At 36.8% G+C, this 22,166-nt stretch overlaps 2 protein-coding genes across 4 annotated transcripts in view; one reads left to right on the top strand and one right to left on the bottom strand.

Moving 5' to 3' along the window:
* The window catches only part of LOC117232441 (protein split ends-like), a 378,682-nt gene that overhangs the window by 157,677 nt on the left and 198,839 nt on the right, over window positions 1-22,166 (bottom strand). The window lies entirely within an intron of this gene.
* On the top strand, window positions 1,091-16,295 carry LOC117232470. Its single transcript, XM_033491824.1, has 2 exons — window positions 1,091-1,576; window positions 15,661-16,295. Exons 1-2 carry the CDS (start codon window positions 1,480-1,482, stop codon window positions 15,987-15,989), a joined length of 426 nt encoding a protein of 141 aa, XP_033347715.1. The 5' UTR covers window positions 1,091-1,479; the 3' UTR covers window positions 15,990-16,295.

Below are 22,166 nucleotides of genomic sequence, written 5' to 3'. Positions count from 1 at the left end.
TACAAAATAAAAAAAAAAAAAATACAAAAAATAAAGAAGAAAAGAAAAAAGAAAGAGGGAGAAAGGAGGGTCTCGAGTTTGCGTTCCCCGATTCGATCGGCGTGCGTGTGACCGGTGATAAGTTAATGCCGCGATTGCCGTACGTGAAAAGAGTGAAAGGGTCGGTGTGCAATAACGGGGGAAGTTTGGTCGCGATACGAAGCAGACGAAGGAAAAGGAGAAGAAAGAGGCAGGGGAGAAAAAAAAGGAAGGAGAAGTACCGGTGCAGTTGCACTCATTTACTTTCCCTGCCAGCGTGAGTCACACATGAAAGAGCCTAATCTCACGCGATCGTGTCGTGTCCGGTGACCCCTGATCTCCTCGCGAATCCCTGTGCGAGCCCCTGTCAACCACCCCCTCGTCGCTCGGTGCACAGTTCTTTTCGTTACACGCATTTAAATGACGCTGCTTTACATTTTTTCTTCCCGAATATTATGGTTTTATTCCGGCGTTATCGTCGGTGCCGATCTTCTCCTGAGCCGACAACCCGCGCTCATTTATTTTCGACCACCACCTTTCCTCCCTTTCTCCGTTTCTCTGTCCCTCTCACAGTTTCTGTCGTGTCTACCTGCCTGTTTAATTATTTCTTCGCACGGCTTAATGGATAAACATGTTCACCACGTTATTACACCTATGTTAAATCGTTGGCTGGTGTTGTAAAGGCTCTTAAAGCGTGGGCGTTGTTCAGGCTCCTACGTAACTCGCAGAGAGCTAGTTATTTTGGCAAGCAAAAGAAGTTTGTCGATACTAATATGCTGGAAATATGTTGATTAGTACACTCGAAGTTTCAAAGGTATATAAATAAAGATTACGGGAGGCGAACGCGATAAGCCACGTTCTCCTTTCATTCTTGCAGAGGGGTAGTTCTCAAACACGATATATCGCCAATTAGACCCGCGTTTCTAAATTATTTAATTTTACCATTAAAACGATGATATCTTCTTTTTAAATCAAAAGATCAATAAACATGTACATACTTAATACGTTTTTCTCCTATCGATCGTCAGATAAATGACCAAATTTAGAGTCTATGCAAATTCAATTTCAAAGATCTATTCCAAAATTCAAACGCTCGTCTCTTCAGCCTCCTTCTCGTCGTCACCAGCGTTATCGGTTGATATGTAGCCGGTCGTCAATGAAGCGGTATAACGCGATCAATTACACCAATTCTCGCGTTAACTGCGGTTCGAGGCTGTTGGTCGCTGGGTCGAGACGTCTGATCGTTGGTATATGCGGCTAAAGTCCCGATCAAATAATTCGACGCATACAGTCGGTGAAGATAGTGCAAAATTAAATGGTTTATTGGCGGGTATCGAGCCGTGACGCGGACTCGAACAGCCGAGCTGAGAGCGACTGCAGGAAGACTATAGGAAAGGCTCATTAGCCGCAGACAGTTGACAGGACAAAGCTGGATTGTTCTTTCCCCTCTGCTCAGCCTCAATGTCGACCCCCGTATCACCCTTTAGTCCGCCATCATCCGTCGTCCACGAATTAAGGATCTTGCTTCTCGGGCTCGTCAACCGGCAATCCAAATCAGGTAAGAGACATTGTCATCATCGTTCGCTACCCATGTTCTTCGTATGCCTTTCTCTTCTTCTCGTTGGTATCACAGCTCACATCACTAATCACGGCCTGGCCATTCACTCTCGTTTCTCTCTCGCACTCTTCCATCCTATGCCATCGGTGCGACACCAAGGCAGCCTTTCACGTACAAAAATAGCAGCGGCTTTGTTCCGTGCTCGCACGACCTTTTTCTGTTTCTCCTTGTTCGCTCTCGTATGCTCGTCGTCGTTGCTTGCTCTTGTTTTTCGATTCTCTTACGTTCATCTCTTTTTCCGCCCAGACGATCCTTTCAGTGCGACCTCTTTATAAGCGATACGACAAATGCTCTCTATCGCGCGCTCCGAAGCGTCACCGACTGCCGAACGTTGGATGGACGAGCGCAGGGAAGAGTAATTCGATTTCTCTTAGTGGTGAGTAAAATCCGTGTAATCAGAGCCATTTGTATCGAAGAGTTCATCGTAGAGGTTTTCAAGATCTTGAAAATTAGTTTGACATGTCCAAGCCAGCTGCGATACTGTGTCGCCTGTATTAAGTCATTGAGCTTTCGTTGAACTTTCCATTCGGGTGATCAAAAATGTTTTCACTGCGTATACAGCAAATGATAAACGAAAATTGGTTCGAAAAGATAACACGAAGCGTGACAATGAAATTTCGGTAATAATCATATTTCTTTAAAAAGAAAAAAAAGTGAATTACTAGAAATGCAACAAAGAAATATCAACAATCAATTGGACGTTAGCAAACGTATTCGTATGACATTGAAAGAAAAAATGTTTAAATAAGACGAGACAAATTTGACGACAAATTGCAGGGGAAAAAAGGATCGTAGAAATTTACATCTCATTAGAATTCGCACAAATCGATTGATTCCTTTCGATGTACTTATACGCCGTTCATTTCGTCATTTCAAAGAGCTCACGTACTATATCGCGATTAAAATGTAAATCCACGCGCCGACACCGGGCAGTCGATAAAGCGTCGTGATTTGCATTGTCGATAAGCGTAAATGAACAATCCCGATCGTTTCCGATTCAGTTAAAAAATTGTTTCGCATAATTAGCACGCGATTCGGGCGAACGCTATCTGCACGACTTCTCGGTTAATACAAGCCCGGCATTAGCATGCGCTCATTACGCATTAAAATCAGTCGCTATCGCGTTGTGATTGAATTTCACAGGTCCGACGTGAGCGAGTTTATTAACAGACATGCATGCACGATCCATCACTACCATTAAATGCAGTGTGTTGACACTAGACGTTCGAATGTAGTTATTTTTATTCAGTCACGCTTTTCTCTTTGTTGCTTTATTCTTAATTTTAGAATACTAATTAACAATAATATTTATTAAAAACACGCGCACAAGAAATCGTATGCAATTGACAGAATTAACCATTAACAGAATTCTAAGTAGAATAAGGTTTTCAGAATTATAATATTAAATACATTTCTGAGAAATATCTAGACAGTTTCGCGCCAGTCGAACGTTGGCCCCGTTCAAACGTTCTTTCCGGGAACAATTCATTTTCGAGAAACAACCGCCGTTTGAGATCGACGTAAGCGCTTTATTTGTCTCCCGTTCGGTGTCCTCGAAAGAGGATCGAGGCGGATCTGTCACGCTGAAGCGTGACAAAACGACCAGTGCCGGGAATCGGTCGCGGTTTCAGACGTGATGAATATACAAGCGGAGACAGCTTTCACGGCTATGGAATGTCGAACGTGGGTGAAAAAAATGTGTTGCGCTATTTCCGAACATTCGTCGATTGTTTTTTTTTATCTCTAGTTAACAATCGATATTACGTTGCTTTCTATCACGCATTGTAATTTGTCGGTTTTACATTTATTCGACGATATTAGCTTTTAATTAATTAGATTCAACGTTTGTCACTTGACGTTTACATAACTGACACTTTTCATATTATCGATAATTTCTTTTTTTAGCTTGTGGACATCTCGGTTTGTTAATATGAAACATTTTAACGTTGGAACTACCAAAGTTGTGAAAGCGAGCGATTTCAAATTCTTTCTCTTTATAATTATGTAAGAACGTAATATTTATAATTATATAAGAATATATAAGAAGAGAAAGAGAGAATATATAGATAATTTTAACAAAATTAATATCAACTTTTATTCAGATGGAAACGCAACTCTCTCTCCCTATTTTATTTTCAGCATACAATTTTAACTATAACTATTTATACAGATTATACTTAAAACTTAAGCATATGCTAATTCTATTTTTACTTAGCACAGATGACTTTCTGCCTAGATATTAAAGGATGTAAACAAATCAATCAAATTCGTAGACATGTCTGAACTACGAGATAGAAAGTGAGCTCAGTGACAAATAATGCCTATGGAAAATAACTGTCAGAGAGAAATATGAACACTGTGTTGACTCAGAATTAACGGATGACTAATTATCTGACAAAAGGTCGGGGAACTTAATGCTATATTTCAAATATTTTTTGATGAAATGAGAATAAATTTGAGGACCTACTTTTGAATATAAAAGTAGCCTTACACTATAAAACATAATTTATATTAGCATTTTTGATTAATAATACCGTCATTGATATAAAACTAAATATCATAATATAATATATATAATGTAGTATAAATCATAATAATACAGCAACTATTTTATTATTTCCATTATTTGCAAAATACTAGTAGACGATTAAGGAATAATAGCGTAATGTATCAATAATCTTTTTCAGATAAATGACTTAGTTTTTATGTATCATAACACTCATCGTAACATGAATGTATCCCATCGTAAGGGCGATTTCACTTTTACAATAAGAAACAGAAGATGTTTTGTGTGACATCGCATATGCCAGGTACCGGAATCCATTGTGCCACTTGTTGCAGTTTTGAAATAACTTTCTTCTCAGAGAAACAGAGGACAGCGACATAATTCAATTTACCTATAATAAATTGTATTTCAAAATATACAATTAAGAAAAGAATTGTAACGCTATCTGTCAGCAATTAATTTATATTTCAATTTATAACATATCGAAGTGATTTCGCTTTTACCTCGTGTTAAAGTTTATATTCAGTCATGGTGGAACGTTAATATAGATCATATTAATAACCTTCCACACGTTGAACCATGCATACATTAATAAAATTTGCGCAAATATATGCCAGCTGTGACTGCGACGATTAAATCGCCAACATTATTTATCGAACAGGTTTCCTACGATTAATTACATTAAACCGGACTTACAGGATTAAAATCCGCTTGATATATATGATTCATTATATTTTGTTCGTTATGCAATTTAAAAAAAAAAAAGATATATTTAAGATGTTTACCCAGTAAATGTTTGTCATTATGTTCTATTCTAGGTAAACTTTTTAACTAAGAAGCGAACGTTATACAAAGATCATTTGAAGTTTTATTAGAAGCTTGTTAAAGTAATAAAGAATCAATTAGAAAATGAAAAATTCGAACGTTCTTTAATTAACTGCATAACATTCTTCTTTACAATTAAACATTACATTTGCAGAACATTTCAATCCTAACGAGACATATGCGATGAATTAAAAAAAAAAAACTCAACTAAAACACATACAAATGACTAAATAACGACGAACGAAAAGCTGAAAAAAGCTGGACGTAGATCGAAATTAATGGAAAGCGAACACGAGGGAGAAGAACGATCTACAATTCGTTTTCGTCCACATGTGTCAGGTCGGGCCAAAACGCAACCCCGCCGTTACGGCGTCTCGGCTGATTTATCGAAATTTCACGTCGAATTGGCTCGCACGGGGATCAACCAACAGTGAATCGGAGGACAGACCGAAAAGAACGTGGCTGTTAGTCGGCCGGCTCATAATTTGTTCACGGTTATTTTTAGGCGAGTCTCAATCTCGTCGTGTCGACACGAATGAGAGTGACTCCTCGGCGCCAGTGGTACTGTCAGTCGTAACAGTGACAACGAGACCGACCGTTCGATGCTGGAACGAAAATAAATCCCTGGATGGGCTACGAAGGCTCGCAAGAGCCACGGATCCTCGTGGAATTTCGGGACACGTGTGCAAACACTGCGGCAAAGCTCGTTATTGTTCGCCAGCTAGAATTCCCGCGGTTTTATTCATCGACGATTTCGCGAACAACGCTGCCTTTATCCTGTTCTGGATTTCCCGTCAACGAACGCTTAAAACGATTTCTGCGAATGGCTACGGTTTATGTGGAAATGTACTGCTATATCCAGGATAGAAATTGTAAATTAATAGAATACGAAGAAATTTTTATACACTTAAATTTACGATTTGGGAAAGTTATCATTTTCATAAATTTAACCTTGCGATTCGGAAGTTACGGTTTTTGTAGATTTAACTTTACAATTTGGATAGAACCTTCGTTGTTTAAATTCCAATTCTTCGATACAAAAGGTGTACAGAGATAACAAATGATACATTGGTGATACAATGATGTACAAACGATACTGCCAAAGCTAAGAAACGATAAATAATCATAAAAACCCCAAAACTGTATAACATTGAACGTATATTACTTTCAAGCATTTATGGTATCCAACAAGTTAGGAAAAAACGACGTACATACAACAACAAATACGTATAAACAAATAAGTAATTCATATCATCCGAACATATTAGAAATTAACAAGGAAAAAGTGTGAGATTAGTAAATAATTGAAATAATATTATATTTGTATTGTTTGCCATACGCATTACCCAATTTATGATATGCATTGCTATACTCCATCGTTGCATCGTTATATTATGATCTATTTATAACAATAATCGGCACATATTTGTTTCTCGCGATATGACTTTCTCTTTTCGTAAATAGATAAAAGCCTGATTATAAAAAGTAAATTTCATATTATTTTCAGAGAAACTAATACAATCAATTACAATTGAATAGAATCAATTAAATAAAGAAACTAAGATCGTTAGCGATCCTCGTAATTAAATAAAGAATTCAGGTTAATAATAATTGCTACTGTCTACACATATATATCTAATATCTGAAATGATTATTATCTATAGTAGTTAGCAAATTAATTTTCATACCAGCTATAGGATCAGTAAGCTGGAAATCATGAATCGCAATTCAATACGGCTCATTACATATATGGTTACGAGTACCGATAATTATTAATTATAATATTGGTAATTAATCTAACGCTCGTAATTATCGAATTATTTAAGCATTTCACAAAACCCAACATACAGACATATGTAGAATTAGCTTATGGACATCAATTATGTTGTATTTTATTAATTCTAAAAATTAAATGGAAATTATAATTATCGGGCTAACTTCATTCAGTTTCCTTTTCAAGTAACAATTCCTACAAGCCAGTTTTATCTAAAATTCAACCTGTTCTTTGGATAGTTTTAGAACCCTATAATTTAATCTGTTAAAAGTTTGATAATGGTCGAATATAATCTTCCATTGCTTCGAACAAATCCAGGTTCCTTGCTAAAAAAATGTTAACCTCATTGAGATGTCGTAATACCAATTCCGTTATTTCTATGCTATTTGGTTATCTAAATCACAACATAAGCATTGCCTATGATTTGCACACAACATCGTCATACTTGTTACGAATTTCCATTTTTACCGAATTAAATTACAATAGATCCACGCTAAGTCGCGTGCAGCAGCACAATAAACGCAGCTCCTCGTAGATATTTTCTATTTCCAGGCAGAATACCGTACAATATTTCGAACAAGACTATGACACAATGGCGTATTCAGATAATAGAAACACATTTATAATAGAAACTTGCAGCTGTATTATCTGATTTTCGACAATGACATGTTTTCCTACCCTTCGTCCGCTTCACGCTCGTAAAACGCAAACAAGTGTAAACGACGCGGCACGCAGAAAGCGTGCGGTTCGAAACTCTCATCGAACGAGAGACCAGTAGAACGTATCGCGTGATAACGCTTTAATCGTGCTATTTCGCGTAACGCCGACAAATTTCACGCGAACGCATCCCGATAATCTTATCTGCGCGACACCAGATACGAAACGTGTCCCACGACGAGTAGATTCCGTTAAATTACAAGAGCACCAAAAGAAGCTACGTCTTGGGCAGAAATAGACACGATATCGGCGGCGTTCGAAGCAAAAACGGGAGAAGAACAAGAAAATACCACGCTACCAAATGGAGAACCCTTGGAAGAGGGTCTGTCACGTGGCGCAAAAAAGGGCCAACTGTTTCTTTCAAGATGAATCGTTCGGGGACACTTGTCGAGTGGAATGTCTTCTCCCGTGAGATTAAACCTTGCCTCACGCTTCTCCTGTTCCGTCACCGCCTCGTCCGAAATAAAGGACGGGAAGCTCGTCCCAGCTGTGATAATGGTCCAGCGGATCTCGTCGATAAATCTCATTGTATTAAGGCTTGCTGCCGCTGTTGCTGTTACTGTTTCTGTTGTCAGACTGAACTTCTCTTAGCCTTCCTACTATACCTGTCTCTATTCTCGATACGTGCCTCAAGTTATAGTTTCAGTTGACTTAAGTTGTTGCACATGTGCGACTGTCTCATCCCTATGATATCAACGGATTCACTGTTTCACTGCACGTAATCTAGTTGTAAATTGTAACAATCAATGACCACTTTGTACCTACGTGTACTGTTATTTCTCACAGTAATATTAAACAAATATTCAAGCACTGAAGATAATGTAGGAACATGCAGGTTATAGACATTGCGGACAATATAACAATAATCTCAACAGTATTGCACCCAATATATCGATACATTGAGATTTCGTCGATTGAAAAATGAGAAAGTTATTCAGCTATCGAGCCTTCTGTAGCAACAAAGACGAGCAATTTAACAAATAAAAAGTACCATTTATACAACAACCAATAAGCCCTTAGGCATTTAATAAGCAAATATTACCATGTCTCAATAAACACAATGCACGAAGTTTACATGCAAACTGCATACGCAGTCGTAGGTATTCTGTATTAATTAACTCTGCCAATCTCTAGATCAAAGCTTTATCAAAGATGGGAACAAAATCTGTTTTCGATATCAACTGTTTCGAACAACATTCTGGTTAATTAATTGCACAATAGAATTACATTTCGTCATTGAAGTAGGAAGAGAGAAAAAGGAAAGAAATATCATATGAAACTGATGAAAACACAATCTCACCGAGGAAAACTAATATCTATATTCGCAGACCCAACAAAACAGGAAGATAACCGGCAAATCTATATTGTACGTATATGTTTTATGCACACAAAGGATCTGCCCCATGTGGACAGGGACAAGAAATTCTTTTTCACGAGCACTCTCCGATTTCTTTGGGTGAAACTTTCAGTATGTGGAAACCATCCCAAGGGCTCCGTAAAGATAGAAACTTCACTCCTTCTCCCTAAACAATTGATACACCGGAAGGGAAATTGCCTCCTTTTAAACTTTCTTTCGATACGATTGACCGTGTCGATGATACGACGTGAAAAACTGCCGTGAACTGTCGATATAACAGAAAGAAAAAGAGGGGAGAAAAGGGCAAACGCGTGAATAAATTTGCAAGGGACGTTCGGCCGAAATATTACGATATTAAATATCTATATTTCACGAAAGACACTCGATTTCGCGATAGAATTAATTGTTCGGCAGTTTACGTTTACGTAAAACAGATCAGCGAAATTGGGTTAATACTTTACAGGTAGCTTTATGCAAATTCCTCCGACATAGAAATGTCAAAGCACACCGAATTCGATAATTATCTCGAAATTAATTGAGTTTCTCTTGCGTATATACATCGCAACAAGATACATTATGATAATTGTTTCCCCTGTTAATTGTAGAATGCAATTTCACGTTAGAATATAGAAACGCCGTATCGAACGAAGAAAATATCACCGAGCATCGAATTAAATTTTACGAATTAAATTGTACACATTTAGTAAGTATATTCGCAGTAAATATAATGACAAAATTTGGACACTGATAGATACATAAATAGTAAGCGTCGGAGATAGTTTTATTTTTCGATTTCATTCAATTTTTTTAATAATCTGCGTTAATCGTAATCCTGACAATATTAACGATTTAGTTCCTAATGATAATATTAATAAACGGAAAATATCGACCATAGATTTATATAGCCATCGATGTATTTCTGTATTCTGTTTCAAATGACATTTGAAGCGTATACAATAGAATTAATATCAGAAAATTCAACTAACCATTTGAATCGTTTCAATCACGCTACAACGAAACAAAGCGCCATTATAATGGATTTATACAGACAATACAACAATAAATAGCACATAATGCAATGATGTTTTCGCACATACTACGTGTACAAATTTTAGGTATTTTTCATCGTATTTTATTGAAATTATATAATTTGGAAAAAGAAGTTTTACGTATGAAATAATTCATTTTAATTAATTATTAAAAATCTCTCTTGTCTCGATGTTTTGGCACAGAAATAATGTCTAAAATTATCATTGTTTTCTCTTTGCAGTATATTCATTTCGAAATAAATGGTTTCGTTACCGATCATACAACAACCTTGATCACCCCATTATGTTCAAATTTATGCGATCGTGTCTTTAAATTAATGTAATTTCGCTGATAAAAATCTTTTTTGTATGTAATTTCACTGAAACCATAAATGTAAATATTCTTGTAATCATATCATCGGTGTTAAATTTGGAAACACACGTATCGTACTTTACACATTGAACAAAATTAATGACTTTCATCGCATAAAATACGAAAATAATAAATATCTTAAGATTATGCTACCTCCTCCCCCCACTTACATCGCTGCGGTTACTTACTACTCAAAGATACACAAATAACACACTCAAAGTTTAACACATTCACGGCTGATAATTTTAATTTTCTCTTCGAAGATTTGACTCTTAAACGTCATCCTTTGTATCATTTGTTATCACTAATGCAGACAAATATAAAACATATATTCAACGCATATATTATTCTTATGTGCAATTATAGTTTAATTATCAGGAGACGCGATATTATATCATCGGCCAACGTAAAATCATTTTTGTAGAATTTCCTATTTTAATTGAACGCCGAATTAAGTAACAAATAATGTGAATGTTAATATTAATTTCAATCTTAAATGTTACAGATATTTTACGTACATTTAAGTGCAAAACGATATAGCCTGAGATTGTTCATAAAATTATTTTAAATAAAGACGATGTATCGTTTAATTAAACAATCTTTTTTTTAAATATTTTATTCAAACAGTACCCAAGCTTGTCTTCAACAAAGGTTTTATGGCGATCAAAATTCGGCGTGTCGCATTGCAAGTACGCGCTTGCGAGCGGATCTATTTGTGTTTCCAAAAATCCAACGAAACCCAGCCTAGTAGTATATAGTCGATGAAGTGTGAATCGTGGACCAGCACGTCGACGCGAATTAATACGTTGAAAAGATAAAACCGGCTGGACAGGCGTCAATGACGAACGACCAGCGAACAAATTATCCTCGCTGGCTAGCCGGTTCAATTCGTTCTAAACGAAGCTTCCCGCAGCGCAAACAAACACGTTAACGTCCTTTAGACTCCAATTAAAGCGAATTGTTTAATTTCGCTGCGAATTTTTCTATTGCTTTTCCCTTGCGTTCATTCTCATACTGTCATAAAACCATCACAATGATGGGTGACTGAAGATTCAAACAATACGAGTTCCATGATATACGATGAATGAGCTACGAGATTGATCAGCAATGTGACAAGGCATTTAGGAAATTTATACCGTGTAAATTATTCTTAGTTTGTTTAGATACGACTTATAATGATCTTCGCATTTAGAAATTGGTTAATTGTGATGCTGGAACTTCTTTCGTGTTTCTACTTATAAATGTACGTTATAGTCGTAATATATAATTATGGCAAATTACGCGTTGTATTTTGAATAATATACCATATGCGATTACATTTGAAAATTCTATCTCCTTTCTATCTTCAAGAGATCAACGTCTGATACAAAAGAGACAAGACACAAGACGAGTTCAATATTCAATTGTATTGCAGAAGAAGTCTATTCCAATATAATCTCACATTACATTCCAAAATTCTATCTTCCCTTCTTCCTATCTAGTTAAAAGACCAACATTCGATGCAAAGAAACATACGGCAGAAATTCAATATTTTAATACAACGATCTCCATAAATCATAAAACTACTTTCCAACCTACCCGATTCGCGAAGACCGCTAATCTCTTCATCCACCGACATTGAACGAATTTTGACTCGTAGCGTAAAGGAGACCTTCACCAGAAGCAGTAGGTACTTTTTTTTTATCAAAGGTTATACCTTCCACTTTCTAACGACTACTTGGAAATTGTCGGCCGAAACGCACGTCGTGTCTCGGCGCAAGAATGTTGTTAGTCAAGCTTTTCTTCGAAAAGAAAGGGAGAGGGAGGAAAAAAAGAAAGAAAAGGGAGAAAAAGTAACGCTATCACGATCGAAATAAAGTTCACGCGACAACGCCGTTATGTGTGCCGGGCACACAATGCGAAAGAACAGGGGTGAGTTATCGTGACGCATTGCCGGCTGCACCGAACGCACGTGGCCTGATGGTTGTGTTATCGGTCCTATCGGCCAGTGGCTGTATCAGTGCCGTCGGCACCGCTTATCGTCGCCGACGCCTGGCGTCGATCAGCAACCGTTATGAATTGTTTCCGCGCAAGTGACCGGCCAATCGCGACGTTACCCGGCCAAACGAAAAACTAGTTCCCCTCTGCTCGTTTACGAAGCACAAAATGCCGGAGACGGTAAATTGCTGGCCACTGAAACGCGAACAAACGATATAATGACAGGACGCGTTGTCTTGTCCATTGAACGCTCGAACTGTGAATCGCTGTTACACAGAGCTGTATAAGCGCGCTTCATTTTTCGTTTCTTTTCTTTATTTCGTTGATCGTTCGAGACTATCGATCCGCAGATTTAACGATCAAGGAGGGAGTTCTCGTTCGTAATTAATACGTCGCTGCGTGATATTTGAATAACATTGGTTATACGTCGATAAGAATACGTTGCAATGCATTAAAATAATATTATAACGTGTACTAGTAACTATGTGGATCTATTCGCAAGATTTGTTTGTTCTTTATATGTTTGATGATTTTACGTTAGATACATATGTATTTTGTATTTTATAATATTTTGCTACTTTCCATCTATGTTTACTTGTTTATTATTCATTATTAGATTAGATTACAGATGTTTATGCATTTATGCTAGATATGGATGTGAGCACAAATGCAAAGTATATAAAATATTTCAAAGATAAGACATAATTTTATTCGCGTTTATTTTCTTTATCAGTGTCTGTAAAAATATGCGTTTACACAACGTCTGCGGTGTACCCATTACATTCTTCGTTATTTATATGCTCTTATATTTCTTCGTTTGTATGTATAAATCTGATGTATACGAGGTGTATGTATCTATCGATAAACACGCTGAAGAAATAAATAAAGAAAAGAAGAAACATGTTTTCTCTTGCTACCTGAATTATAAATCGAAAACATTAGACTATGATGATATATGTACTGTACTGTTCAAAAGACTTATTATATTTTATAAACAAAAAAATATAATATTACACGAAGATAAGATTTATTTTAATAAAAATAATCCTTCCACAGTGCGTGCAGAAACTTTTCCGAAGAATTGTATACGGTCTAAAACTTCTGCACTGTACCGTATTTCATTCTCGATATCTTATTCCTCAACTATAGTGACAAAGTTCGCAATAGCCCGACAGCATTCGACAAATCCCTCGTACGTTCCGAACATTCGCGTTGCGTCGATTAATCTCAGTCGTGCATCTAGCGTTATTACACTTAATAGCCTTTATGGTCGTTAAAAAAAAAGCTACTTTACACGAAGCTGTCGACGAAATAGCGCGCGTGAGCACGTCGGAAAGAAAAAGAGGGTGGTTAGGTGGCAAAAGCGGAAGACAGCTGGCGCTGGTTCGTGTCGCGTGCGCCGCGGTAAGCGACAACAGCTCGCGTCGCTTGGCTAAGCACATTAGTCCCGACAACCGTAATTAAAACTGTTACGTGACAACATTGGTCAGGCCCAACGTTATCATACAGTTAGCATCGTCCCCTAATAACAATATATTTTCCCCCCAATGCCTCTGTGTCGCGTCTGCAGTTCGATTTATGGTACACGCGTCCCGTTGACAGACAACCATCGCGATCGGAATATCTTTAATGGTCACTAGGATTTCACTAAGGCGCCGAAATACGTCCGTTTAGAAAACAGCAACCGCGATGCAACACATACGTGCAGTGTAAAAGTGACACGACGATTTGACCGCATTGGAAATCGAACCCTTTCCGGCCTAACGATCCTTTTATTGCTCCTTTTTCTAGTCTTTGATGCTTTCAGTTTGAAGCTCAATTGCTTTTGACAGCATTTCTTTCCTAGATGCTCTTGTAAAATAATTTACCAATTGATACAACCAAGTGCGATATGGTGAAATAAACAAACGTTGTACTTAGTTTTCGGTTTAGTTGCAGATGCAGGTATTTTTGAATCATTCCCACGTAAATAGTAAATATGTTAATTTTTATCTTAATTCGGAGCATTTATAGGTGATTTCTGCAATGTAGAATTGAGAATGATGGAATACGCGCTTTTGGCGCCGTTAGATGATTTAGTCCTAATTATAGCGAAATTTACCAGCTGTTTGGCACACTTATCCATTAATTCAATATACATGTGATACGAATAATAACGATGCTCTTAAATTCTTCGTTTGATGGCATCGATCCAATTGCTTAAGAGAACGAGAGCAATATATACTTCAAAAAATAAGTTTGGGTTTGTTAAATTTTCTACAGGAAAAATTATTTTATGTAAATGGACTTTTATGAATATCGTATTATTGCTCATTGCAATATCTATATTTTAATGAAATGTTAACAAATGCAAGAAAAAAACAGCGAAAGCTATGCACGCGTTCATTTTAAAACAATTTTATACATTTGTTTAGCGAGATAGCTCACTAACCGCATAATTCACAGCATGTGACAAATTTGTTAAATAATTATTCAAATTAAATATAACAGAGAGTAAATAAATAAATAAAACAATTGCAAAACGATTTAATATACCCCTAACAGGAATTACAACACTGAAAATATGGTTCCACTATAAATAACATAATGTAAATATTCATATATCCACTTACAAAATTTCTCTACGTTGTATTCGCAAGTATCATAAATAAATTACACCCAGCAAAAATGGAACGATGAATAAGGAAAAATTAATTACGCCCAATTATGCCGCAAAGGTACATAACTTTATCTTATTTGAATATAAAATATCGCAATTATACCAGCTTGCAGCATTCCACGCAATGTGTTATTTAAAGAGGCCATCGTGCAGAATATCGTGTATTAATTATAGCGTATAAAATAAAACACCTAGTTTTATAATACATTATGGATAAATCAGTTCTCGTTAACAAAATCATATGGATACTTCGAACAGACATTACTTTAAGTAAATCAATATCTTTTAGAGTAATCACTTTAACCTTTCACTTAAAACAACTTTTTTCCCCCTATCTTTACTTTATCTGTACCCATAAATTCAATAGTAATTGTACCGTAAAATACACAATTTCGAACAACTTAATGGATTTTTAATAACCACATATACATATAGCCACAAATTGAGCTGAAATTATAATATCGTTCAGTAATTATCACATAACATTATACAAACACATAAAAAACGTTAACCGTGACTGTCAATAGTCATGAGTATCAGAGCAATATCTTTAATTTTCCACTTAATACGTTTTTTCGCTTGTCTTTAATTCAATCCTATCCACATAAATAATTCGTAAGGTGTAGAAACTTGGAGCAGCTTAATGGATTTTTAATAAGTATTTACATAGCTGCCTCTAACATACACGCGCTGCCATAATGTACTTTTTTACCGACATTCCCTTCGAGGCTTCAAGGTTAAAGAACCTTGACCACGACAATCTAAAATACCTGAAACCATTTATATAGAAATCCATTATTACTTCCAGACAGAAGCCAGACGAAAGCTAAAGCGGACGGAAACCACTTCTATTCTTGCGCTCTCTACACAAACATCGATCCACAGAGGGAAAGCAGGAATTTACGAATTAATCGCAAATCGTCTTCCCTTTCATTATACTCGCGCTATCGTCGACGACTCGCCAATAAGCGTATTATTTGCGATATCTCGCAGGGAAAGCTCGTGCATGCGGCAAAAGGTATAATAACTTTCTTGAATGGGAGAACGATACCCGATGGTGTGCACGTTTCGCACGTAGCCCCAGTGCCACGTAGACGTGGCGACGGCATGGCATGGCACACCGGACACCGACCATGATTCACGGCTCCTGGGCTTTGCACTCTGTGCATGCGCCACAAGCGTTAATGCCACATTAGCGGCGCACTTTTCCCGAAGTTAATGCACCAGCAAATTCGCATTTAAAGTATCCATTCACCGCGGCCGACGCCGTCCTCGGCTTCAATACTGTTTAACGACGTAATCTATGCGGTCGTTCGGCGGGAAAGAAATCCGTGACATTCGACAATTCACCTGTCGAGGAAATTGCCATGGGACGTTCCTTTAACCCCGGCGACTGGGGGGTAAAAAATGTAATATGACATATAATATACGTGCATACGCGTGGTAAGATATGATATACCCTGAATTTCTTGAATAATCTAAATTGTATACGTTAAATTCTTTGCTCTAATATCAAATTTATATTCTTGTGTTTAATATTTAATTCATTTATGTCGAATGCAAGTAGGATTTATTTTTCATTCTTAAATGAAAAAATATTTTTGCCACTTCTACAATAAAATTCACATGTCTAGATCTATATTTACTAACTACAAAAATATTATTAAACCAGGAGAATAGCTTTTTTTAATCCAGGTAGCATTTATATTAACAGTGATAAAGAATGTAGAAAATTTGTAAGCTTCATAATATTAATTATCATCCGTTCGCTTTTGTAACACGTAGAAACAATGTAACAATCGCGAATACGGTGGTATGACATATAAGCTGTTTGCTAACCGCGTAAAGTTTGCTTTGCGATGCACGTTTCCAGCCACGTATGCTTCATTCTGGGCCAACGTATCTTATATAATACACCAGTACAATAATTAACGTGAGTGCATACGGAACATCATAGATACAATGTTGCATCTCGATTATCCGGACTAATTGGATGACGTGCAGCCCGAATGATCAAACGTTTGATTAATCAGTTCCGTAATCAAGATTTCAGCGCTCGCGCGCTGTTTGTTTTGTTATATAAATGAAAGATTACATCTCGACATTTGTATTGTTAATCGGGATAACTTTAGAAAAAATGTGCTATTATGAAACCTATTCAATGACAAAATTAACCTTTCAATAGTTAGCCCATTTGTCGAACGTGAGAAACGATTGAACATTTTGTCTGTACTTTGTAAGATGTGATTAGATGTTAGGTATATACATTGCAGCATCGTCCATTAATCGATTAAATATGTCAGAGCGAATGCATTCGTAATTGCTTACATTCTGCGTTTAACATATTCATATAACCGTTGCATTTCAAATTTCTTTTTTTCGTATCGTCAAGATATCTCAGATAAGTTACCTAGGACAGTGTATTGGAACAAGAATTAGGTATTATTTAAAATGAAGACGTTTCTAACGAGACAAGAGAGTACAATTTAAGGAACAGATACATACACTTTAGTAGCAGTGAATGTATTAACAGACAAATATTTTGTACAAATTTATATCAAGTCAAATTAAATTACAAGAAAAATAAGATATTATTGTCAAAGCATTTTCAACTCATTTAAATTACTATAAAATTACTGTAGAATGTAACATATAAATTGAAAATTAAATAAGAAAAACTAAGAATTGTAAGAACAATTCCTTTACTCGTTTCTAAGTATTGTAATCTATCTTTTGTTAAAAAAAAATTAAGTTTCAAAAAGTCATTCATTGTATATACTGAATATTTACGATATATAAATATGTAAGTACGTACCACGCTTATTCTGTACTAGGTAATTGTAACGTTCCATTAGTAGACATACCTGTAACACGATATATTTATATATTATTTACAGTATACTGTAACATGCACGTATATTATAACATTATATTATAGTATATTATAACTTCTTAGTACATTTAGTAACTATAATGAATTCTCAAAAAGGTTAAAGAGAAACGCCACTTTCCCTTCGCTTGTTTCGAAAATGATTCTCCATATACAGCCATTTCATAGAATCTATGCAGACGTGATTACTAAGAGGCTAAGAATTTTTATACGATTAGAACTCATCATACTTGAATATATAAAATAAATATATATATAATATATGAAGTAAAATTTTCATTCAACGTGTAGATTGCAGATACACGTAAACACCCGCAATACGTATATACTTGATAATTTATACTATGTAGTAAAATGACTTTTCATAATTGCAGAATATGACTGCGAATGTAATGTAAACAATACACGCAAGTCTTCAGAAATTAATCACCTGCCGGAGGCGTACGTATTAGTACCTAGCTGCTTAATAATATATATTAAATTACCTTGATTAGCACCCATATGTATTACACCATAATCATATAAAGTACCTAAATGTTTGTAAATGTAAATGTAAGCGTGCATTTCTTGGATATTACCAAGAACTACCTCGATCTTTATATGTATATCAAAAAGGCTTTCAGCCGTGCAGCTAAAAGGTTAATTACTCAAATACATGGAAAAATGTAGTATTATAAATTACTCTGCAACGGCTAATAGCATATAATTAGGGTTTATGGACTTAATCGTTAACATAATTTGAAGAAAAAGTCATTTTATCATCGCCGAGATATGAATTACACACATTGCAGCTTGTGGAAATATTTTGCTTTAAACACTAGGAATTCGCGATGGGATACAGGATAAGGTAATGATACCAAACTTTTGAATAGGTGCTGTATATCGATATTAAAGTCTCATTTACGCGGCCACGTAGCTAACGTCCCACGTACACCTATAATTTCCAACAAAGTAACATGTTCCAACATCCGTACCGTAAATTTTAATATTCTTATGATCCTATGCTGCTTACCATTCCATTCAGCTTAGAAGAACAAAGCGTTGCTTTTTATCTGCAGGAAATATCCATTCATCGTTTGCACGTAAGATAAATGCTAACAAAGAGAGAAAGAGAGAGAGATCCTGAACGTTTTAACGAACCGCGTTACAAACGAAGAATGACGAACGAGCAATGACCATGGGAATGTTATGCACGACCACGCGATGCCCCTCGTCCCAAATCGTTGTGTTCTCCTTGATCGATTAACGCGAAGCGAATTCGCGTCGTTAAAAGAACGAATACACAACAATAACGAGGCATGGGCAAGCGCGAGCGGAGTATGCTCGTTAGGAGGTAGATTTCGTTCCACCGATCTTAATGATCCTTGACAATGCATGGAAGCCATTCGTTCACTCAATCGGGAGCACCGCGACGCTATTATCGTTTTGTCGAAGACGTTCCTCCGACTTACGAATAAAAACGATCCGATGTGACGATTAATCCCACTGCCGGGGTTATCACTTGGAATACAATTGACGAGGGACGAAGAGAAAAACAACCATTCGAAAAATGCGATTGTTGAAAAATACAGGAGGCTACTATTATACTAATCCTCTAGAATATTATGATGATTAGGGAAAAGATCACAATTAATTGCGGTCTTTCTTGTTTCGTTTAAAAATATAGCACAGTTTGTATCCGTTTAGAAATTAATTTAATTTTGCAGTATTAATTATTATGAATTCAAACTACGATATTTTATATTAAAATATATATCCTACGAATGTTGGTTATATTTTCGTCTACAAAACTTAATTATTTCTGATATGATAATTATAACTTTCTCAAGAATTAAATAAATTCTTTTATTATTCTCTCTCGACCGTTCAATGATCAAAAGTTATGTAAAAATAAAAAATGGACTTCCTCTGAATTTCCCGAAGTTCATTACTAAATCATATTTCATAATGCACCACATATCTTTTTAATATATTTTATCGGAAGTTACTTAGCTCTGATACCAGCAGTGTCCGTTTTAGCTACCTAACGCTCCTCCAACAGCGTTATGAAGAATTCAGGAAGCTCTTAACTCGTATTCCGACATAAATGCACCAAGCTATTCAAGACGTTACGTTCAATTCCGCTCTGAAAGGAAGAAACAGCAATCGCACCCTCATTTAATTAACCCCTTTCAGATCTCCGAAGGGTGAAAAACCTTTACGGCAAAGAAAAGGTAGAAAGGGGGAAAGTTTCAGTTCTATAACGCCGTTGTGCAACGATGTAACCACCTACGTCTAACTCATCTATTTCTTTCTTACTTCAAGTAGATATTTCCCACCTGTTCTACTCTGTTACATCTCTACAATCCAAGATGCTAGCTAACATATGAGATGTAATGATGCAACATTCGAATACGACTCGTTCGGTGAATTCCGGTGAAGGTGAAAAGAGCAAAAAGAGGCAAGTACGATAAAAAGAAACGCTGTTGGTTCCACAGACGATGAGAAGGAACAGTGAGGGAGGGCAGTGATTGGAGAAACTCGGTCCGATGCACGACACATAATGAGATACCGCGGTAAGGAGAACGAGAAGCAACACTGTGCAATAATTTATCACGTAAAAGGTATCGCCTTTGGCGTCCGGTAAATGTTCGTCGATAGGTCACGCCTGTCCCAATGAGAGGCGAAAACCGTGGCGTAAGGCTGCGTTCGCATGCGCATACACGGTACCCAAGCGAAATGGACCGGGGACACGTTAAGCATCGGGCCGATCGAACGTCTGGAGAGCCAGTATTTTTGCTCGTTACGAATTATGCGTCGATTGCGTTACCACAGGCCACTTTTGTGTTGCGTTTGAATTACACGGCCCGTGCATTACCCGTGGTCTGTTATTCACGTATAAACCCGTCCTCGCTTGTACCAGCAATATTCGACGTCGATAAACTCGCAGCAAGTTCGAGATAGGAGCCATGCATGCCGGCCCGGCACTGTGCCAAAGACTTTGCTTCCGACATGAGTGACTCTTCCTGCCGTTGATCGAGCGAATCGAAACGATAGGCCGGTTGGTTCGTGATGGGCATTTACGAGCCCGGCCTTTATGATCTTTATTCCAGCGATACGATGTTACCAGCGCCCAGCCTTTCTACTAAATCCGATTTGTTTAATCCTATTCCGAGAGATGCACCGTGTAAATTGATAAAGTGGCCGTGATACATATTTCCTTCTGACGAATGACGCAAGACTTTTTCTAGAGTAGCAGTAGTCGTGTGACATCTCGCTGGATTTATAGGTAGGTTAAATTTTCTATATTGTATGATATAGATTCGGTGAGCAAGGAAGAGACTCGAATGCCACATTCATGTTCGAATAATTTCATTTATATCATAATTAATGAAATTAGTGAAAGATCAAGTTTCTTTTCTTTCTTTTCGTAAGTTATTCGCTATAGTTAGAAAGGCTGGTCCCGAGACAAGTTTGGAAACCTTTCACCGAGAAATTATGTAATGCTAATCACACAGTCGGAACATAATGCAAATACAGATACCGAAAGAGTCGCTTAATTAGATAGAAGTAAATTGAGTTTTGATAACGTTCCGCAGCCACTAATTAGCTGAACTTGCGCAACAGGTTTGATCATCGAAAACCGATTTCCAGTTCAATGGTATTTCGTTCAAAAATGTGATAATTGTTTCAGAAAACGAATAATGCGTATACAAAAATTGCATGACGAAACATTGATTTTAATTTGGTAGAATGACGTAATATAGCAGTAGTCTCGAAGTAACTTCAAAATCTTTTTAAATTTATATTAGGAAACAATATAGGTAGAAATAAAAATAAACAGAAATTGAAATAAAAAGAAAAGCCACATTCTTCGATCGGATATTCAGGCAAAATTTATAGCACCATAATCAGATACATTGCCAATTGATAAGCGCACGCAACCTCTTCTCATCGCATGTTTTAAATTAATTCCGCGTTGCTCCGGCTAACAAGACAGCGCGGCATCTTCGATCAACCTCCGATTACATATTTTCTTCGCGACAAGCAACAAAACCGTGAATATTAATTATATTCTCAACGGGCTGGACATTGTTGCGAATTTCGTGGTGGCTCGAGATTCTGGAAACTCATCGTCGTAAACTTCCGAATTCGTGATCGAACGAGGACGAAGATGAAAGTGAAGACAAGGACGAGGAATACGGTGGACGACAACGACGACCACGAAGAAGACGAAGGATTAAAAAAGAAAAAAAGGAACAGTTCGAAATCCCAATTACACGTTTGGTCCTGAAGCGAGTGGCCAAGAATCCTAAAGTTTTATCGGCAGAATGCGGCGAATCGCGAAGAGTCCGCGAGTTCGCTGAAAAAAAATAAATAAATAAAAAGAAGGTCGCAGAAGGCGCTGCAACGGCGAATTGCCGTGCCCCACCTGTATAATGACG

The sequence above is a fragment of the Bombus vosnesenskii genome, unplaced genomic scaffold (assembly GCF_011952255.1).
Source record: "Bombus vosnesenskii isolate JDL3184/JDL3185 unplaced genomic scaffold, Bvos_JDL3184-5_v1.1 scf7180000013263, whole genome shotgun sequence".
Classification (NCBI taxonomy): Eukaryota; Metazoa; Arthropoda; class Insecta; order Hymenoptera; family Apidae; genus Bombus; species Bombus vosnesenskii.
The sequence above is the reverse complement of the archived record's forward strand: the minus strand, read 5'-3'. Positions and strand labels throughout refer to the sequence as shown.